Source organism: Schistocerca cancellata, chromosome 1 (genome assembly GCF_023864275.1).
Source record: "Schistocerca cancellata isolate TAMUIC-IGC-003103 chromosome 1, iqSchCanc2.1, whole genome shotgun sequence".
Classification (NCBI taxonomy): Eukaryota; Metazoa; Arthropoda; class Insecta; order Orthoptera; family Acrididae; genus Schistocerca; species Schistocerca cancellata.
In genome coordinates, this window is record NC_064626.1 from 1,010,806,452 (window position 1) to 1,010,825,345 (window position 18,894).

The window sequence follows — 18,894 nt, forward strand, 5'->3', positions numbered from 1 at the left end:
ATTTTTGTACTACAGATTTCCATCGTTGATGGGGTTGTAGGGGCGAAGATAATTATCAGAAGGAATTGTAAATCTTACTGTGAACCTCTTACTGCAGTTTTGATGTTATCGGTTTTGAAGCCTCCAGCCTCCTCACCACATGTATCTGATACATATGGGGTGATTCAGCTGCTCCTAACGAACGGTTTTATGCAAACTACAACTCCTTCAGAAACCATATGCGAGACTGTCATGTTTTCTCGCTCTCTACGAGCAGGCCGTTAGTCCGACAGGAAAATGAATGGGAACGTTTTGTATGAAATTTAATGTAATTAAATTTTATATTGGGAATGTTTTCGCTGTAGGCCACGGTTTTCGAGGTATTCAAGAAAAATGGGATTGAAGGTCACTTTTCTATATTTTTCTTGAATAATTCGAATACTACGGCCTCTACAAAACACGTAGCCCGATAAAAAATTTAACTACGTTGCGTTTCCTACAAAAACGTCCTGGCAATTTTTTTATGTGGGACTAATAGTTTGTTTGTTTCGAGCGGGAGAATATGAAAATCTTGTACACGGTATTTCAAGGCGCTGTGGATTGCATAAAACCTACCGTCTTACGTTACATACATCACTTACACATTGCATATGATCGGATCAAGCTTGCTGTGAAACTTTGAATTACATTTATTTTATTTTCTTTGGCGCTGCCATTGCTTGTTGCATCTCGATACATGGTAGTTATAAGGAGGAGATCATTCTGAGTTTCTTGAGGAGAACTCGTGAACTAAACTTCTTGTAGAGAGCTAATAGTACAATCGTTTAAAATTAAAACGGGAAGTGCTTCAAATGGTTCAAAAGCTCTGAGCATTATGGGACTTAACACCTGAGGTCATCAGTCCCCTAGAACTTAGAACTACTTAAACCTAACTAACCTAAGGACATCACACACATCCATGCCCGAGGCAGGATTCGAAACTGCCACCGTAGCGGTTGAACGGTTGCAGACTGAAGCGCCTAGAACAGCTCGGCCACACCGGCTGGCTGTGAAATGCTTCCAACACAAGATCTAATAATCATATTGATATGAAAAATTGCCCAGAAAGTGGCAAATGAGTTAAAGGAAAGACTTACAAAAGCTGAATTTTACTTTCCACTATAACAAGAACCTGATCTGTAGACTTTTGAATATTTCAAGTTAGTTGCTTTAGTTCTGAAGAACAAATTTCGACATTAACTTTGAGAATGGAGCCAATATAATCAGATAAATAATCAATAATTATTTTCTTGTCCTAGTTCATGTTTTTCAATTTTGGAGATGAATGTGCTAACACATGATTGATATGCAAGCCGGCCGGGGTGGCCGAGCGGTTCTAGGCGCTACAGTCTGGAACCGCGCGACCGCTTCGGTCGCAGGTTCGAATCCTGCCTCGGGCATGGATGTGTGTGACGTCCTTAGGTTAGTTAGGTTTAAGTAGTTCTAAGTTCTAGGGGACTGATGACCCAGAAGTTAAGTCCCATAGTGCTCAGAGCCATTTGAACAATTTTTTGATATGTAAACAATCGTAGAAGTAAAGTAGTGGATAGCATAGCAAAGTGGTACAGCAAAGGTTCATAGCCTATTTTTGTCCATAGGTGACCACTGCGGTGTCCTGGTGCAAGGTTCAAACAGCTAAAACCAGCAGTGCCTTGACTCAGCCTTAGATTACTGCTCGAGACAGATACGAAGTACACCATCGTAAGAATTACCCAGCCCTACGTGAAACTATCTGGGTTAGGAAAGCGTAAAAGTGCTGTTATCACACTTATTGTCTGTTTTATTGACTCTTCATAAATCACGACCGTATATATTTCGCCTGTTTTATAAGATACTTACAACATCACCCATGAGACATTCGAGCCTGTCGTTCTAAATTACTCTCAATCACGCCTCCCTACCTTCCACTTCCATCTATTCATACCATAAAATCGATACGTAGTCAAAATAATTGTGTCTCTCTTTAAAAAATTGTTGTTAGAATTTTACTTACACTGAAGCCGTACATCAGACTAATCTGAAGTCTCAAAATTGTTACACAAACTATGAGGGGCGTTCGGTAATAAAGCAGGTTTTTTAAAATTTTTTCAGGATTCCAATACACCAGCGGGGTCCGGGCTGTAGCGAAGATGAGGAAGAGCATCCAGTGAAGTTTTGGTAGCTCCTCTCGGACGCGCGGACTTGTGTGAAGCCTTGCACTGTCGTGGAGAAGGAGACATTTGTTTGCATTTTTGTGGCGGCGAACACAATGAAATCGTTTCTTCAGTTTCCTGAGAGTAGCACAATACAGTTCACAGCTGATCATTGCACCGTGAGGGAGGACATAAAACAAAAAACCAGAGTTCCAGAACACTTTACCGGCTAGGGGTGCGACTTTTTTTTCTCCAGAGGAAAGGTGGTGTGACGCCACTCCATTATTGCCGTTTTGTTTCCAGTTCGAAGTGTTGGACACATGTTTCGTCACCTGTGACGATGATCTACGAAAAAAATTCCACGATCACCCTTATAACGCGCAAGGAATTCCTCACAGTTGGTCCTTCGTAACTCTTTTAGGTTTGGCAGCGAGGAATCCAGCGAGCACATACTCCTGAATACCTCAACTGGTGGACAATTGTGTCAGCGCTACCACCAGAGACGTCCAGTTCAGCAGTGAAGTGTTTGATTGTGTTCCAACGAACAGCTCTAGTGAGAGTGTCCACGCATTCCAACATTGCAGCGGTTACAGCTGAGAGCGGCTGGGCCGGCACACGGGAAATTGGATACATTTGCTCGACCTTGCGATCACGACAGACGCCTCGCTCAACGACTCACCGAGCTTTTATTCACCGACAGGTATCCGTAGACATTCTGCAAGCGCCTATGAATATCTGCCATGCTGTGGTTTTCCTCGAAAAGAAACTCAATGACTGCTCTCTGCTTGGAACCCACCTCCGTTACAGACGTCATTTTGAAGGCTGCGTATAGCTACCTAACCCAACGTAACTTCATGAAACTCTGGGAGCTGAAGCGGTAATATTTCACGATGTCCCACAAGAAATTCCGCATTTTTTCAACAGAAAATGGCCCAGAAAAAAGTGTTACGCCTCTTACATGACCAGTCCCTGCCTCCCTCACCGTTATTCTTTTTCTTCATTTTTTCTTTGCGTCGTTTTGTTTTTCTTTTATATTTTGGTCGTGCACCGGCTCATATCTATCGCTTTCGAGTGCAGCCAGTGAGTTCGTCGTTGGGTGACGAATTTCGCGGTGTCCTGATTATTGGCACACGTAGAAGCAGCTAAGGAAACTTATCCCCGGACGCTCATGCTCGACCTTATCTTTGCTCGGTGATGATGGCTTGAGTGCTGGAATGATATGCTACACAACGGATAGATTATACCCAGTCTTGATACCCTCCTATGTGACGTACCGTGACGAGGTGATGAACTTAGCAGTAACCGTCGCTGCGTGTGCTGTATCGCAATTGACGAGAGATTACCACCGGATGGCATTTACACTCTTAGCTGCAGGTTACTGAGGCAGGTTTTGCTGATGATGTACTGGAATTCCATGTAAGCAACTGGACTATATTGAATCTGGAGAGCCTTCATTTGTTAAACCGAAACTAGAGGTTTTGTTATCCGTGACCAATTGTATTGTAATGTTCCTGGCCACCCCTTTGGCGAAATAAGATAAGAACAAGGTTGGAGGCTATCAACGAGTTTCTATACTGGGTTTTTAATGTTGCGAGGCCAACTTGTATTAGGTTACTTCTCCAGAAATCCATTACTTTTAAGGCCAAGCGCCAAGTTTTGTCTGTTAGCTGAACTTTTCTTGTGTCGGGAATTGGTAGTGCGTGTATATTATGATTTTCATGCACAGTAATGTGCCGAGTATTGCTCAGCCTGTAATTATTTCCGGCACAGATCCCGTGTTCCATGTTCCATTAATTGAGTATACTCCTTTTTGTAATTACACTCCTGGAAATGGAAAAAAGAACACATTGACACCGGTGTGTCAGACCCACCATTCTTGCTCCGGACACTGCGAGAGGGCTGTACAAGCAATGATCACACGCACGGCACAGCGGACACACCAGGAACCGCGGTGTTGGCCGTCGAATTGCGCTAGCTGCGCAGCATTTGTGCACCGCCGCCGTCAGTGTCAGCCAGTTTGCCGTGGCATACGGAGCTCCATCGCAGTCTTTAGCACTGGTAGCATGCCGCGACAGCGTGGACGTGAACCGTATGTGCAGTTGACGGACTTTGAGCGAGGGCGTATAGTGGGCATGCGGGAGGCCGGGTAGACGTACCGCCGAATTGCTCAACACGTGGGGCGTGAGGTCTCCACAGTACATCGATGTTGTCGCCAGTGGTCGGCGGAAGGTGCACGTGCTCGTCGACCTGGGACCGGACCGCAGCGACGCACGGATGAACGCCAAGACCGTAGGATCCTACGCAGTGCCGTAGGGGACCGCACCGCCACGTCCCAGCAAATTAGGGACACTGTTGCTCCTGGGGTATCGGCGAGGACCATTCGCAACCGTCTCCATGAAGCTGGGCTACGGTCCCGCACACCGTTAGGCCGTCTTCCGCTCGCGCCCCAACATCGTGCAGCCCGCCTCCAGTGGTGTCGCGACAGGCGTGAATGTAGGGACGAATGGAGACGTATCGTCTTCAGCGATGAGAGTCACTTCTGCCTTGGTGCCAATGATGGTCGTATGCGTGTTTGGCGTCGTGCAGGTGAGCGCCACAATCAGGACTGCATACGACCGAGGCACACAGGGCCAACACCCGGCATCATGGTGTGGGGAGCGATCTCCTACACTGGCCGTATACCACTGGTGATCGTCGAGGGGACACTGAATAGTGCACGGTACATCCAAACCGTCATCGAACCCATCGTTCTACCATTCCTAGACCGGCAAGGGAACTTGCTGTTCCAACAGGACAATGCACGTCCGCATGTATCCCGTGCCAGCAAGATCACCGGATCTGTCCCCCATTGAGCATGTTTGGGACTGGATGAAGCGTCGTCTCACGCGGTCTGCACGTCCAGCACGAACGCTGGTCCAACTGAGGCGCCAGGTGGAAATGGCATGGCAAGCCGTTCCACAGGACTACATCCAGCATCTCTACGATCGTCTCCATGGGAGAATAGCAGCCTGCATTGCTGCGAAAGGTGGATATACACTGTACTAGTGCCGACATTGTGCATGCTCTGTTGCCTGTGTCTATGTGCCTGTGGTTCTGTCAGTGTGATCATGTGATGTATCTGACCCCAGGAATGTGTCAATAAAGTTTCCCCTTCCTGGGACAATGAATTCACGGTGTTCTTATTTCAATTTCCAGGAGTGTATATATAAGGTATGTGTAGAACACTTTTTCCTTTACAGTGTAGTAGAGTGTCTGATTGCCATGAGTGGCCTTTCTAATTTGTAAACAACATATTCGCATGTGAAAAGACGACCATGATTGATATGTTGAGTCAGCTATCCTGTTAAGCAGATTATAACTACACTCCTGGAAATTGAAATAAGAACACCGTGAATTCATTGTCCCAGGAAGGGGAAACTTTATTGACACATACCTGGGGTCAGATACACCACATGATCACACTGACAGAACCACAGGCACATAGACACAGGCAACAGAGCATGCACAATGTCGGCACTAGTACAGTGTATATCCACCTTTCGCAGCAATGCAGGCTGCTATTCTCCCATGGAGACGATCGTAGAGATGCTGGATGTAGTCCTGTGGAACGGCTTGCCATGCCATCTCCACCTGGCGCCTCAGTTGGACCAGCGTTCGTGCTGGACGTGCAGACCGCGTGAGACGACGCTTCATCCAGTCCCAAACATGCTCAATGGGGGACAGATCCGGAGATCTTGCTGGCCAGGGTAGTTGACTTACACCTTCTAGAGCACGTTGGGTGGCACGGGATACATGCGGACGTGCATTGTCCTGTTGGAACAGCAAGTTCCCTTGCCGGTCTAGGAATGGTAGAACGATGGGTTCGATGACGGTTTGGATGTACCGTGCACTATTCAGTGTCCCCTCGACGATCACCAGTGGTGTACGGCCAGTGTAGGAGATCGCTCCCCACACCATGATGCCGGGTGTTGGCCCTGTGTGCCTCGGTCGTATGCAGTCCTGATTGTGGCGCTCACCTGCACGGCGCCAAACACGCATACGACCATCATTGGCACCAAGGCAGAAGCGACTCTCATCGCTGAAGACGACACGTCTCCATTCGTCCCTCCATTCACGCCTGTCGCGACACCACTGGAGGCGGGCTGCACGATGTTGGGGCGTGAGCGGAAGACGGCCCAACGGTGTGCGGGACCGTAGCCCAGCTACATGGAGACGGTTGCGAATGGTCCTCGCCGATACCCCAGGAGCAACAGTGTCCCTAATTTGCTGGGAAGTGGCGGTGCGGTCCCCTACGGCACTGCGTAGGATCCTACGGTCTTGGCGTTCATCCGTGCGTCGCTGCGGTCCGGTCCCAGGTCGACGAGCACGTGCACCTTCCGCCGACCACTGGCGACAACATCGATGTACTGTGGAGACCTCACGCCCCACGTGTTGAGCAATTCGGCGGTACGTCCACCCGGCCTCCCGCATGCCCACTATACGCCCTCGCTCAAAGTCCGTCAACTGCACATACGGTTCACGTCCACGCTGTCGCGGCATGCTACCAGTGTTAAAGACTGCGATGGAGCTCCGTATGCCACGGCAAACTGGCTGACACTGACGGCGGCGGTGCACAAATGGTGCGCAGCTAGCGCCATTCGACGGCCAACACCGCGGTTCCTGGTGTGTCCGCTGTGCCGTGCGTGTGATCATTGCTTGTACAGCCCTCTCGCAGTGTCCGGAGCAAGTATGGTGGGTCTGACACACCGGTGTCAATGTGTTCTTTTTTCCATTTCCAGGAGTGTACATTACTTTTAATCACTGAAGTCTTATTCTGTCTGTTCATCTTGCTAATGGTAAAGTAATTCTGATTTTCAACTGAAAATTGTATAACTTTTAAATGGAGTTAAATTTCCTTTTGTAACTCTGTAATAAATTGATTGAAGATTCTTTGTCTCTGTTACTTTAACTGTGATAAGTTTAATATTTACTTAACTATATCTTTTAAATTGTGTCGGATGTCGTTTGTGAACATCTCTGGCTCATTTTTTGCGTTGAAATAACTTTTCACTCTGGAGGCTAGTACCTCACCGTTCTCTGCTCCGTGCATTGCTACATGCTTTCAGTAACAAAGTCAAATTTCGATTGTTTGCATGGTACCACACGTTGAAAGCTGCAGTTTAAAATGCCATTACACTTCACACTGAAATATGTGAGGCGTCTGGTATAATACAAGACATCCACCGTGCCTAACATGACAGACAGATAACAAATATTTAGAACTGTCTTTGAAAAAATCGTCCACGGTGGGCTGTCAACTACATGAGATGCGTTGTAGCAACTGAGCTGCTCCTTTCCGTAAGTCATAACATCTTAACCCTCCATCGCGCATTGCAGAATAACTTGCGGAGTATATAGTAAACCTCTCTGGCAGAAACCGACGTTCAAGGCTCTTAAGAAAAGAGAATATTTTCCTGCTATTTTAATCTAACAAAAGTGTGAGACGATCTTTTCTTGGCAATATTTATCAATGGTGGTTTTTCTGATGTACAGGCGAGTTGTTCCTTGCGCCAACAACCTAACTGTACACGCAAAAGCACACCAAAAAATTGAATTATTCAAATTTACAGTTACTTTAATTTGATGTATAACCACGAAGTATATTTGCGTTGGAAGAAAAATAATACATGAAGGACTACGCATGGAAGACATAAAAAATTGAATAGCAGAAAACATCAGCTTTCCAATTGGTTTGGTGCGACCCGCCTCGAATCAACCTTTTCATCTCTGAATAGCAATTGCAACCTACGTCCTCAATTATTTGCTAGATGTATTCCAGTCCCTGTCTTCCTCTACAGAAACACTTATAACACAAGGAATGAGGTGGTTTTTCATAGACTGAACGAGGAAAGAAGTAGGTGTGAAACGCTGACGAGAAGAACGGACATGATGATGGGATACGTGTTAAGACATCAGGCATCAAAGGCACTACAAGGAGCTGTTGGGGGTAAAAACACTAGAGAAAAACAGAGATTCTCAAATACACAACAAATAATTCAGGACGAAGGGTGCAAGTGTTACTCTGAGATGAAGAGTTTGACGTAAAACAGGAATTCGTAGTGGGCTGTACCAAACCAGACAGTAGAGTGGGGACCAAAAAACCATTTTTTAGTTGCCATCATTTCTACATAGGGAATATGGTGCTGTTTTCCACCACCTTGAATTTTATTGACGGAAGTCTGCCTAATCTGAAGTGAAATATTGGGAGAGTGGTGCCGAAAGGGTCATCTGTGGGACTAGCGGATTTATCACATTTCTGACATCTCTGGAATGAGCAATACCCTTCTATCCCTAAGCACATCATCGTAGAGTTACTGTTATTGTTGATTTTTCGTGTATACAATACCACTAACTCATCCCATAAAAATTAGAATTTTTTTATGCTACAACTATGAGCACAGTATGGAAAGGCGTCATTTGTGTCGTATGATATTTTAGCGACCACGGCAGCTGTTGAAAGTTATTCACAACGTAGGAGCTGTGGAAGATGAACATTATTTAATATCTGACGGCTGTGGAGCCCTAAATGCATAATATGGTTAGTATATGTCCGTGTGTGCGTTTACAGAAAATACTGAGCGCTAAGTCGTCCTTTAGTTTAATGCATTTTTGCTACAGTTGTCAAAAGAGTCCGTTTCTCCATTGTGTATGTGGCCCTCGATATTATGCGCCAACATTTTGTGTTATTATTGGTGCGGACGCTGTATCTGTTGACATACAAGCAGTGGGTAATGATTTTGCTTCATTGAATCATTGGTAAGCCTAAAATAAACCATAATGCTACTTTATAAATGGTGGATACAGCAGACCAAAACCTTCTCCCCATATTCATACCTCTACTCAAAGAGGAGGTATGTGTTTATAATAACAATGGGACAGAAGACAAGTGCAAACGATTGTACAGATGATTTTCCCATTATTAAGAGATTAAATAATAATGCTTCCTCATTTTTCTTTCCTTTTGGATACTAACGCCTCTTCGGCTCTTATCACGAACTGAAGGAATTACGCTACCGTGGCAGCGAAATTTCTCGTGAAAGATTAAGCAAGGAGAACGAAATAATCAGATTAGCGTAGGATGTGAGGGTATTCGTCGCTGGAAGAAGTCCATTTGTATCAAACACAGGCCTTAATTTCAGGAAGAAATTTCAGACAGTATACATTTAGAGCATAGAATTGTATGGAAGTGAGTCATGGACATTAGAAAAAACTGAAATGAAGAGTTTGGGATGCGATTTTTTTATAGAAAAATGTTCAGAATTAGTAATGAATGAGGTGGTTCTTCGCGGATTTGGGGAGGAAAGAAATATGTGGAGAACATCGAATAATGATGGGACAGGATGATAAAAGATGTGTTGAGACATCAAGGAACACCTTCACGGCACCAGACGGAGGTAACAGATGAAAGCCAAAAATTGGAATTTATGTAACAAATAATTGTGGATGGTAGCTATAGGTTAGGTTGGCTCAGGAGCAAAATTCAGGTTTGGCCGCATCAAACCAGTAAGGAGACTGATGGTAAAAAGCAGCACAAGTCTAGAACATATCCTTTATACAGAGACAGCCTGATCTTCAAACACGAATGTGATGTTCTTGAGATGTGCTACAGCAGTCAGTGTAACTGGTTTCGAGTAGACTACAATGAATCACTTGAAAACGTCTACAGAGTCGAAACTCCAACAGAGTTGCAAACGAATTAAAATAGCAATAAAACGGCGAAAGCATTATTATTTAGATCTTTAGTGTCAAACTAAATTTTGAAGTGGGCGGCATTGTTAACTTTTATGACTGTGGCGGACCAGCCAATAAAATATTTTGTAAAGAAATTAAAACAATGGAAACTAAACAACTTTTCTAGGTAGGCAGAAAAAATTTCTTGTATTGGAATATTTCAAACGTAATATGAAACTTAGTGAAAAGTAAAACGAATAAAACGAAAACTTAAACAGACCTTTTTTCACAGTCCCACGATATTCTGGAGATATATACGATGATATCGAAACTCTGAGAACTTCGCTCTATTAGCGAAAATATAGTTTCAGATTATACATTTTTCTCACGTGGAAAAAAACTGCTCGCTAATATATGTGGTTCCTGTTGAAGTGTTAACTTGGATATGTTGGAATGCTGACCGGGTTTGATATATTTTTTATAAAATTCTATCAGTCCATTCTTCAGTAAATTATTGTGGGCTGTTTGAAGGCTTTCAATACTTTTAAGTTCAATCAGCAACATCTGTAGGCGTCTTAAACTCTAAAGGATTTTGGAACATGTTCATATAGAAATCTTGATTTTTAAAAACTGAAACTTTCCTCCATCTGTAGGCGCAACATGGCTTCATTGTTAACCTCTAAAGGACTTTGGCACACTTTCACATAGGGTCCTTGATTTTTAAAATCTGCAATCTTTCATCAAACCGATTCCTTATTTTTTGCAGCAAAGAAACATACTTGTCCAAATCCAGTGTCTCTTGATTTCTCAAATACGAGGTCTCTCAATGACACAACTATCTTTCCCCTATCTGTTTCTCGAACAAGATAAGCTTTTTAATAGGTTTATACACGTAGCTGAATTATATGTTAAGAGTTTTAGATTTAGGTCAGCGAGATATTTAGTGGTGTCAACCAAAAAAGCTAGAAAATTCAACCATTGTTCATTCTCCAAAAATCATACTTTTTCCTTTGCCGGTCTTAAAGATTTTTATGTTTCCCAAAAGAGAATAAAATGGTGTGAGCGTTGCTGGTCTGCTGCGACCGCGAGTTCTGCTGTAGAATATCATGATATCCCGCCTCTGAAATTGTCTATGATTTAGTCCTCTTGCGCGGGGTTTGAAACTGACCATCCACACTACCTTTCCCTTCTCATTCTTCAAAATGAGAACTTTGGTGAATGATGCAGTGGTACTTTACAATCATGTGAGTCATGCTATTACTCATCAAAGTTAATTCCCTTACTGATATGGCTAAAAAAACAGCTTTGTTAGGCTGTGGCGGGCCGTATTCTCCGTAGCCGCGGGCCATTTATGGCTCGCATGCCTTATGTTGGACATCCTGATTTAGACGATTATACGGATATTAATTCACACGTTTTCAATTGAGCAAATAACTTTACAAGGCTTATTGAAGTGTAATATCAGAATGTAAAACTGATGATGATTTACGTCTATTTACATAAGAACAATGGACGTGTGCATCTACTCACCGACCACTTGCAGGTAGCCGACTTGGCTCTTCATGGGGTCCGTGTTGATCTGGCACATGTACCAGCCGCGGTCGGACTCCCGGACGTCCCGCACGTGCAGCTGCCACGTGTGCAGGTCGCTGTGGGTGACGCCGATGCGGTGGTTTTTGGTGATCACGTGCGTCGCAATCGTCAGGATCGTCTGTGTATCGACGCGCAGCCACGCCACCTAGAAGCGGAAAGGAAAGGACTCGCATATACAGTGCTGATCGGCTACATCCAGAAACTGTAATGCTATTTACACCTATGAGCTAACACATATGACCCCTGTTGAACAGCGTGTTGCTCCATTTTTCAAAGACAGTAATCAGAGATTCTGCTTGTCATGGATTCTACAAGTTATTGACATGATTCCAGAAGTATGTGGCAGCAGATTTCTAAGCAGAGATCAAGCAATTCAAGAAAAGTACTGGATGGTGGTTTATGGGCATGCAGCTGGCTACAGATATGTGTTCCAATGGGTACAGATTAGGCACATCTGCTGGACAAGACATAAATGTTAGTTCACTAAAACGCCCCTCAAACCACTGTAGCACGATTCTGACCTTGCAACACGGACTGTTATCCTGCTGGAAGATGTCATCGCCGAAGGGGTGGCAGGGAGGGAGGGGGGACTTCAGGACTTCAAGCATGATGCGATGCTTTCATGAAGCCTGCGATTGCCACCAGAGTATAAATTTCCTTTACGTCTATGGTTATAAATTTTTAAGTCCTCACAGTATCGGTTTCGGTCAGTAATAACCATCTTCAGATCTGTTTCGGTCACTACTGACCGAAACAGGTAGTCTCAGAACTTAAAAATTTGTGACCATAGACGTGAAAGAAAATTTATTCTATTTTCAGGTCACTGTTCCATTCGCGACAATTCCCCCCGTTTTTGTGATACCTCCACAGATTCCATGGAACCACAGCTCAGTGTACCCAACAGCACAGTTCTGCCCTCACAAGCCTGCATCTTTGGCGCGGTATATGTTTCGTGCAGCCATGATGGTTGGATGACGGCGTGTAAGGACCCAGTCATCGTCCTGGCGTCACAAGAAACGCGATTCATTCTACAGGCGATACATTGATCGACGGTGAAAACTCAGTGTTACATAGCTGGCGGTGTCGTTGGGTCAACACAGGAACACATTGGAGTGACCTTTGAACGGTGTGCTCCGAAACACGTGTGCCTGCACTAGTATTGTACTCCGCGGTCAGATCTGCCACAGATCGCTGCCTATCCTGGGCTACACAGTGAGTGATCCTCCGATCTCTGCATTTTGTGATGAGACGTGTTCGTCCAATACCATACGGCCTACTCGTTATTTCATCATTCTTCAACCACAGTCCATAGGAGATCACGACAGTAGTTCGCCAACAGGCGACCAACTTCACTATTTCAGAAATTCTCGGTTCCAGCCGCAGGATTTCCGATTCCAGTATCTTCGTTATGTTTGCCCATAAGTCTCTCTTCCGCTTACACTCTTTTCTTACTGCGTCAAGTGCCCACATCATCACCAGGAGGCTTCAGCCTCACGGTGGGCAGTGATATTGGAAATTTGTGGTAAGATCCTATGGGACCAAACTGCTGAGGTCATCGGTCCCTAAGCATACGCACTAATTAATCTAACCTAAACTAACTTACATTAAGACAACACACACCCATGCCCGAGGGAGGACTCGAACCTCCGACGGGGTGAGCAGCGCGGACCGTGACAAGGCGCCCTAGAACGCTCGGTGGGCAATGTTCATGATGTTTTGGCTCATCAGTGTATTTGAAGTAGAGGATAGGCAGAGAGAAGGAAAGGCTTGATGGGAAACTCAAGACTTTCAGCCACACAGGGCACTGTGGCACAGCAATGGAGAAAGCTGAAAATTTGTGCCGGACCGGAACTCTTAAGCCCATCGACATTCCGGACACGGTCCCCGACCGAAGTTTGTAACTTATCGCACGCTGGCTTGCAGTGCCTTTCGTCCATTACCTCCCATCTTGCAAATTATTGATTCCCGTAGGAGTTCTGACGATATTAGTGCTTCTGTAACAATAATGTACCTATAATAATTTTTTTTCTTTATGCATTTAGATAAATGTTTCTTTCTGAATTTATGTGAAATAATGTAAATATTATTTTAGATTTTTTCTTTTCGTGTCATGTTAAAGAAACTGTACACAACTTTTGAAATGAATGTCATTGCTTATGTTAGATTTTAAGCAATTTGATAACCAAAGGAAAATGTATTTAATGTTAAAACTATTGTAAAATGTGTAAATTGTAATTTAAACACTTGGTCCATACGTAGGTAATGCATTAGAATATGTGTAGTAGAAAACCTGTGGTGAATACCCTACCTGTAGGGGCGCGGGAAAAGGTGGATGCAGGCGAGCGCGGGAAAACGCACACTGGCGCGGATCGGCACAACGGGCTCAGTGACACAGTCGGAGTTGAGCATCGGTCAGAGGAACATATACTGTACCGAGGAGGCTATCTAGGAAAAGTGGATTCCATTAAGCCTCGGATGGGCCGATTCCGACGACTACTTGGCATGGCTATATTCTCAGGCACAAAACTGGAAAGATTACGACGCTAAGAAGAATGAAAGTGCCGATACTGTGAGAGCCTTAGCCGTGCTTGTATGTGTGCTGTGCTGCCCGCTATCTCGCTGCCCGCCATCCGCCGTACCGACGTGCACAGGTCAAACGTTTATTTCATCTTTAGAAGTGTATCTGTGTGGACCAGTGTTGAAACTGTTCTAACTGTTCAATAATAACGTGACTTTTACCAGAATTGCCTTAGACATCACTTATCCTTATCATTGACCTAGACAGGGTCCTTACCTTATATTGTGCAACCCGAGTATCCTGAATTGAAAGTTACAGTTAGTACTAAATTATCTGCAGACCAATTTATGTTATAAAGACGTTCAAGGATAGGAGTGCCAATGTAAATGTTAGTAAAGAATATCAGTGTGATTAAATTGAAAGATAAATTTTGAATTGAGCTAGCAATGTTATTGAATTCATTTGAGACTGAAAGAATGTTAGTCAATTACTCCAGAAGCGTGACAAAAGAATAGTAATCCATAGGTTGATAATTTTGAGTGTTAATGTACCTTCAGGACTTACTAGTTTCAGCATAACGACCGTAACAGTTTCAGGCCCCCCCCCCCCCATTCTCTTGCTTATTCTTGCACATTTTGAAGTGTACTGATCAGAATTGAACAGTAAAATTAATTTCTATATTAAACCTAAGTATATTAGTGTTTTTTCCAATTTTAATAGTGACATTGTATGTGTGTTTTCAAAATTGCTGATTCTAGGGTAATCTATGCCCGATTTCACTCTGATCAATATACAAAGTGCAGCTCGTAGTAATCATTGCTGTGTGGTGTTGTGTAAGTTTAGCTCATTCAAATTAGTACAAAAGAAGAAAACCTTAGTTCAGTAGATTCTTTCTGGTTCTAAATTTTGCTATAAAACGCAACATTACTACGTTTCACTATGCTTGAATATGCTATTACTTGTACAGGGAAAAACTCACTCAATGCCTAATTAGGCTGGCGACCGTACTATTAATTATTGGTAGTATCTGCTGTGTGTACTTCTTGTCCATGCGAACGCGTAATTGTACTTTACATTTACTTGACGCATCACTGTAGTTACTGACTGAATATAAGTCCGAATTGCTTCCATTAGGTACACGCGGTCAACTTACGTACTAAATCCTTGTTTACAAGGTGAAGCCCGTGAATTTATTACAGTACAGGCTTTATTGAGCTAACGCACGTCCGGCAGGGCGGTAGTGTTACACGTGGCTTCCCGGTGACAGGACATCCAGTTGTTGTCGGTGATAAACTAAAGACCGAACAGTGGATGTTCAGTGGCACGAATAGCAATAAAGTTCAGTAAATTAAACTGCAGTGTGAGTCAAGTATAATAGTGTGTGTGATTGGCATTCAATATGGACAGGAACGGGGACAGAGTAGATGTGCCGAGCGAAATGGAGAATGCGGCTAGCAGTAGCAGGAGTCTACGCGGCCAGATAACAGATGGCGTTAGCGGAAGACAATTGGCGTACATACAATACCATGAACACGTCAACGAACAGATTGAAATGTCGCGATCACCTCGAACACAACAAGGGACAAAACAGGAAGTAGAGGGTGACTTTGTAGATGATAGTGGGTACGTGAACGAATCCACTGACATATTTGATTCACCACAAATAAAGAAAGAACCGAAAGAAACTTATGAAGTAGAATCGGAACACACGGATTCCGTAGAACAAAACAGTGTAAAAATTTTAAATATGAACGACTTATTTGAACAATTAACCAAACAAATTGTAGGACAGAACGAGCAGCTTAAAACACACGTTGATGAGCAGCTCAAAACACAGAACGAGCAGCTTAAAACGCACGTTGATGCGCAGCTTAAAACACAGAGTAATCAGCTTCAAAAACAAGTCGGTAATCAGGTTGATCAGCTTAAAACGCACGTTGACGAGCAACTCAAAACACAGGGCCATCAGATCAAAACACAGAACGAGCAGCTTAAAACACACGTTGATCAAATTAAAGCACAGGTCAAAGATCAAGGAATTAGAATTAGTAAACAAATAGAGCAGGTAGAACAAAAAGTGGGAAATTTAAGTTCTGTGGTAAATAATATGAAATTTGAAATTGACACCATTAACAAAAATATGGATACTATGCAGGAGGAAATTGGTAACATTAACAGTAGATTCGATGTCGAAATTCTCAACATCCAAGAGAAAGTAGAACCGCTGGTTGAAACTAAGGTAGACGAAAAAGTTTTCGGTCTTAAAACTGAGATCGTAAACGAATGTCAATACGGAATATCTCAGTTGAAAAAGGTAGTTGTAGACACTGAAAAAGAATTAGGTGAAAAAGTAACCGGATGTGTTCAAAATTGTACGAAAATTCAAGGCAAAATTTTCGATCTAGAGAGAAAAATTAAAGATAGGCCTGGTGTGGTCTGTAATGGCGCACCAATTACGAAGCTGTTAGAAGGCGAGGAACGCTTCGATCCAGCCAAGAAACATAACGGGTGGCATCCGTTAGACTTCATCAAAAATTGCGAGAGAGTATTTCCTGAGCACTTGTCTGATCAGGAAAAGATAAACGTTGTAATTAGCGCCTTAGCAGGTGACGCTAAGCGCTGGGGAATAAATTTAAATACCGAACGAATGACGTTCGAAGAATTTAGGCAAAAATTTACCGAAGAATATTGGTCAGAACAAAAGCAGGACCATTTATGGCGCGAGTTTATCATGGCCAAACTGCATGATAACAGGGGCAGGAATTCTTTGAAAGATTTCTGCGAATATTGGTACCGAAAATTGACACATTTAAAAGGCCGAAGATCAGATTCAGAAATTATCTGGGAACTGTATAAAAAGCTCCCAGAAGATTCAAAGAGGTATGTAGGAAGCAATCATCGCAGCTTCCAAGCATTTCTCGAAAGAGTCGAAGACGAAGACCATTGGCGCGAAAGTCGTGCCAATTATCAAAATTTTGGCAACCGTAATACCCGACACAATGACGAAAGGAATGACGGCGATGGATTTCGCGTCAATGTAATACAGAGAGGAAGAGGCAGAGGAAGAGGCAGAGGAAGTTATCCAGGTCGCGGACGAGAGTACACCGCGCAAAACAATAACGACGCGGGAAACTAATTTCCGCGAACGTTGCGGGCCAAACGGAAGCGGACAATACATACCGGCCCCGAATTAAGAACAGATACCGGACCGACCGTAATGTAATGAGACAGGTTAGAGACAGGCGTGAAACGAAGCAACGTGCTGTGGCAAGACAAGCGTCAGGTGCGAGCGAGCATGAGTCATCTATGCCGCACAGAATATTCCAGGTTAACAGGCGAGTGGAGCATCAGAGGGCAACGGCCCAGCCTAGCAGAACATCTGTTCGGAAGGAAGCCGTTAGCAATACGGCGGCAGAAGGTACGAACGTAGCCGTAAGAGATAATGAAAATTTTACGAGTGATAATTCCGTGGCAAAGGAAACAATAGATGAGACTGTGAAAACACAGAGAGGTGCGGTTAGCAGTGTTTGCAATGAGGAAAAGGGCGATAATGAATTAGCAGAAGTAACTGATTGGCGTGTGCAGATCGACGATCTGTACAAGGGCCTAAAGCAATGTGAGTGGGAGGATGTTAAGAAGGAGTATGAGACGAAGAAAGTAGTTGGTAGAAAGGGAAATGAAAGGGGCGTCAATAAAGTGACGTGGCCCAAATTTGAAGAGGGGAGAATAAATAGCGCCGCGCAAAGTACGCGTGCTGACGATAAGAGGAAGGTTAATGATAGGAAGGATTTGGAGGATGAAATCCTCAGCATTGATGAAGAAATAACTTCTGCTAACAATCCGCCAATAGTGCAAGCTGCTACCGAGAGGCACCGTGGAGAAGGGGCAGATAATTACATGAAAGTAATTAAAGTCCACGAGGATTACACCGAATATGAAGTCACAGTAGAGGTAAATAAAGCTGATGATGAGGCCGTTTCACCAAAAGAGGAGATTGAATTAAAATCTAAGCCTGACGACAATACCGAGGAGGAACTTAGTGCCTGTCTCAGAAAAGCCTTACGTTAGAACCTGATAGCGATCCGGAATGGTCGGATTCCGACGATAGTTCAGATGATGAAACATACGCAAATATAGACAAAATTGAAGATACTAGCTTTCCCTGTTGTGCAAAAGTAGCGTACTTAAATGAATCTGATGTGGAGGAAGAAAGTAGTGATGACTCTAGTGAAGATGTATTTTTCGGGGTAAAAGAAAGTGAATATACTTTTACCGAAAGAGGGTATGAAAAAATCAGTGAAATCAAAGGGGATGTAGTTAAGTACGATATTGTACCTAACAATGACGAAGTGTCAAAACAGAATCCAGATGTTGTGACTGAACAAAGAAAGAAAGAGCCGCCTGACGACTCAGTGTTTATTTTGCGAAGAGTTCAAGTGAGCAAAGACTTTGAACTCCAGAGGCCTAAGAAGCCACCAGACTTAAGTGACTGTTTTATGAACCACAAAAGGCTGCCTTGTTAATAAAGAGACGAGCAGGGGCAGGATGCTGTATTTGTAGATATTATTATTATTATGCATGACTTTATTATTACTGTAACTCAATGTTATCTGAAAATGAATTATTGTTTTGTTAAAATAGAGCCTGGGGCAGATTCATATCGGATTTTGAGAATGTCATGAACATATTACATCATGAAAATACAGGGTTCCCACCGGAAGAAATTTTGTTAGGTAAAAGTAGTAAAAGTTTAATTGAAGAAAAATTAGAGTTTCCACCTTGTACAAGTTTGGAATTGAATCAAAAGAAAGAATTGGTAATAAAAAGGGCAAAGCAAAAAGCCGAATCTAGATCTAGAAGACACGATAAAAATCTAAAGGTTTCTAAATTTAAAATTGGAGATCATGTTCTTCTAAAAACCCA

At 43.5% G+C, this 18,894-nt stretch overlaps 1 protein-coding gene across 1 annotated transcript in view; it reads right to left on the bottom strand.

The window, feature by feature from the left end:
- LOC126121493 (lachesin-like) overlaps positions 1 to 18,894 on the bottom strand; it is a 1,285,782-nt gene that overhangs the window by 565,253 nt on the left and 701,635 nt on the right. Inside the window, exon 3 of the mRNA XM_049915084.1 lies at positions 11,391 to 11,598. Coding sequence (XP_049771041.1) covers positions 11,391 to 11,598 — 208 coding nt within the window. The remainder of the gene's footprint in view (positions 1 to 11,390; positions 11,599 to 18,894) is intronic.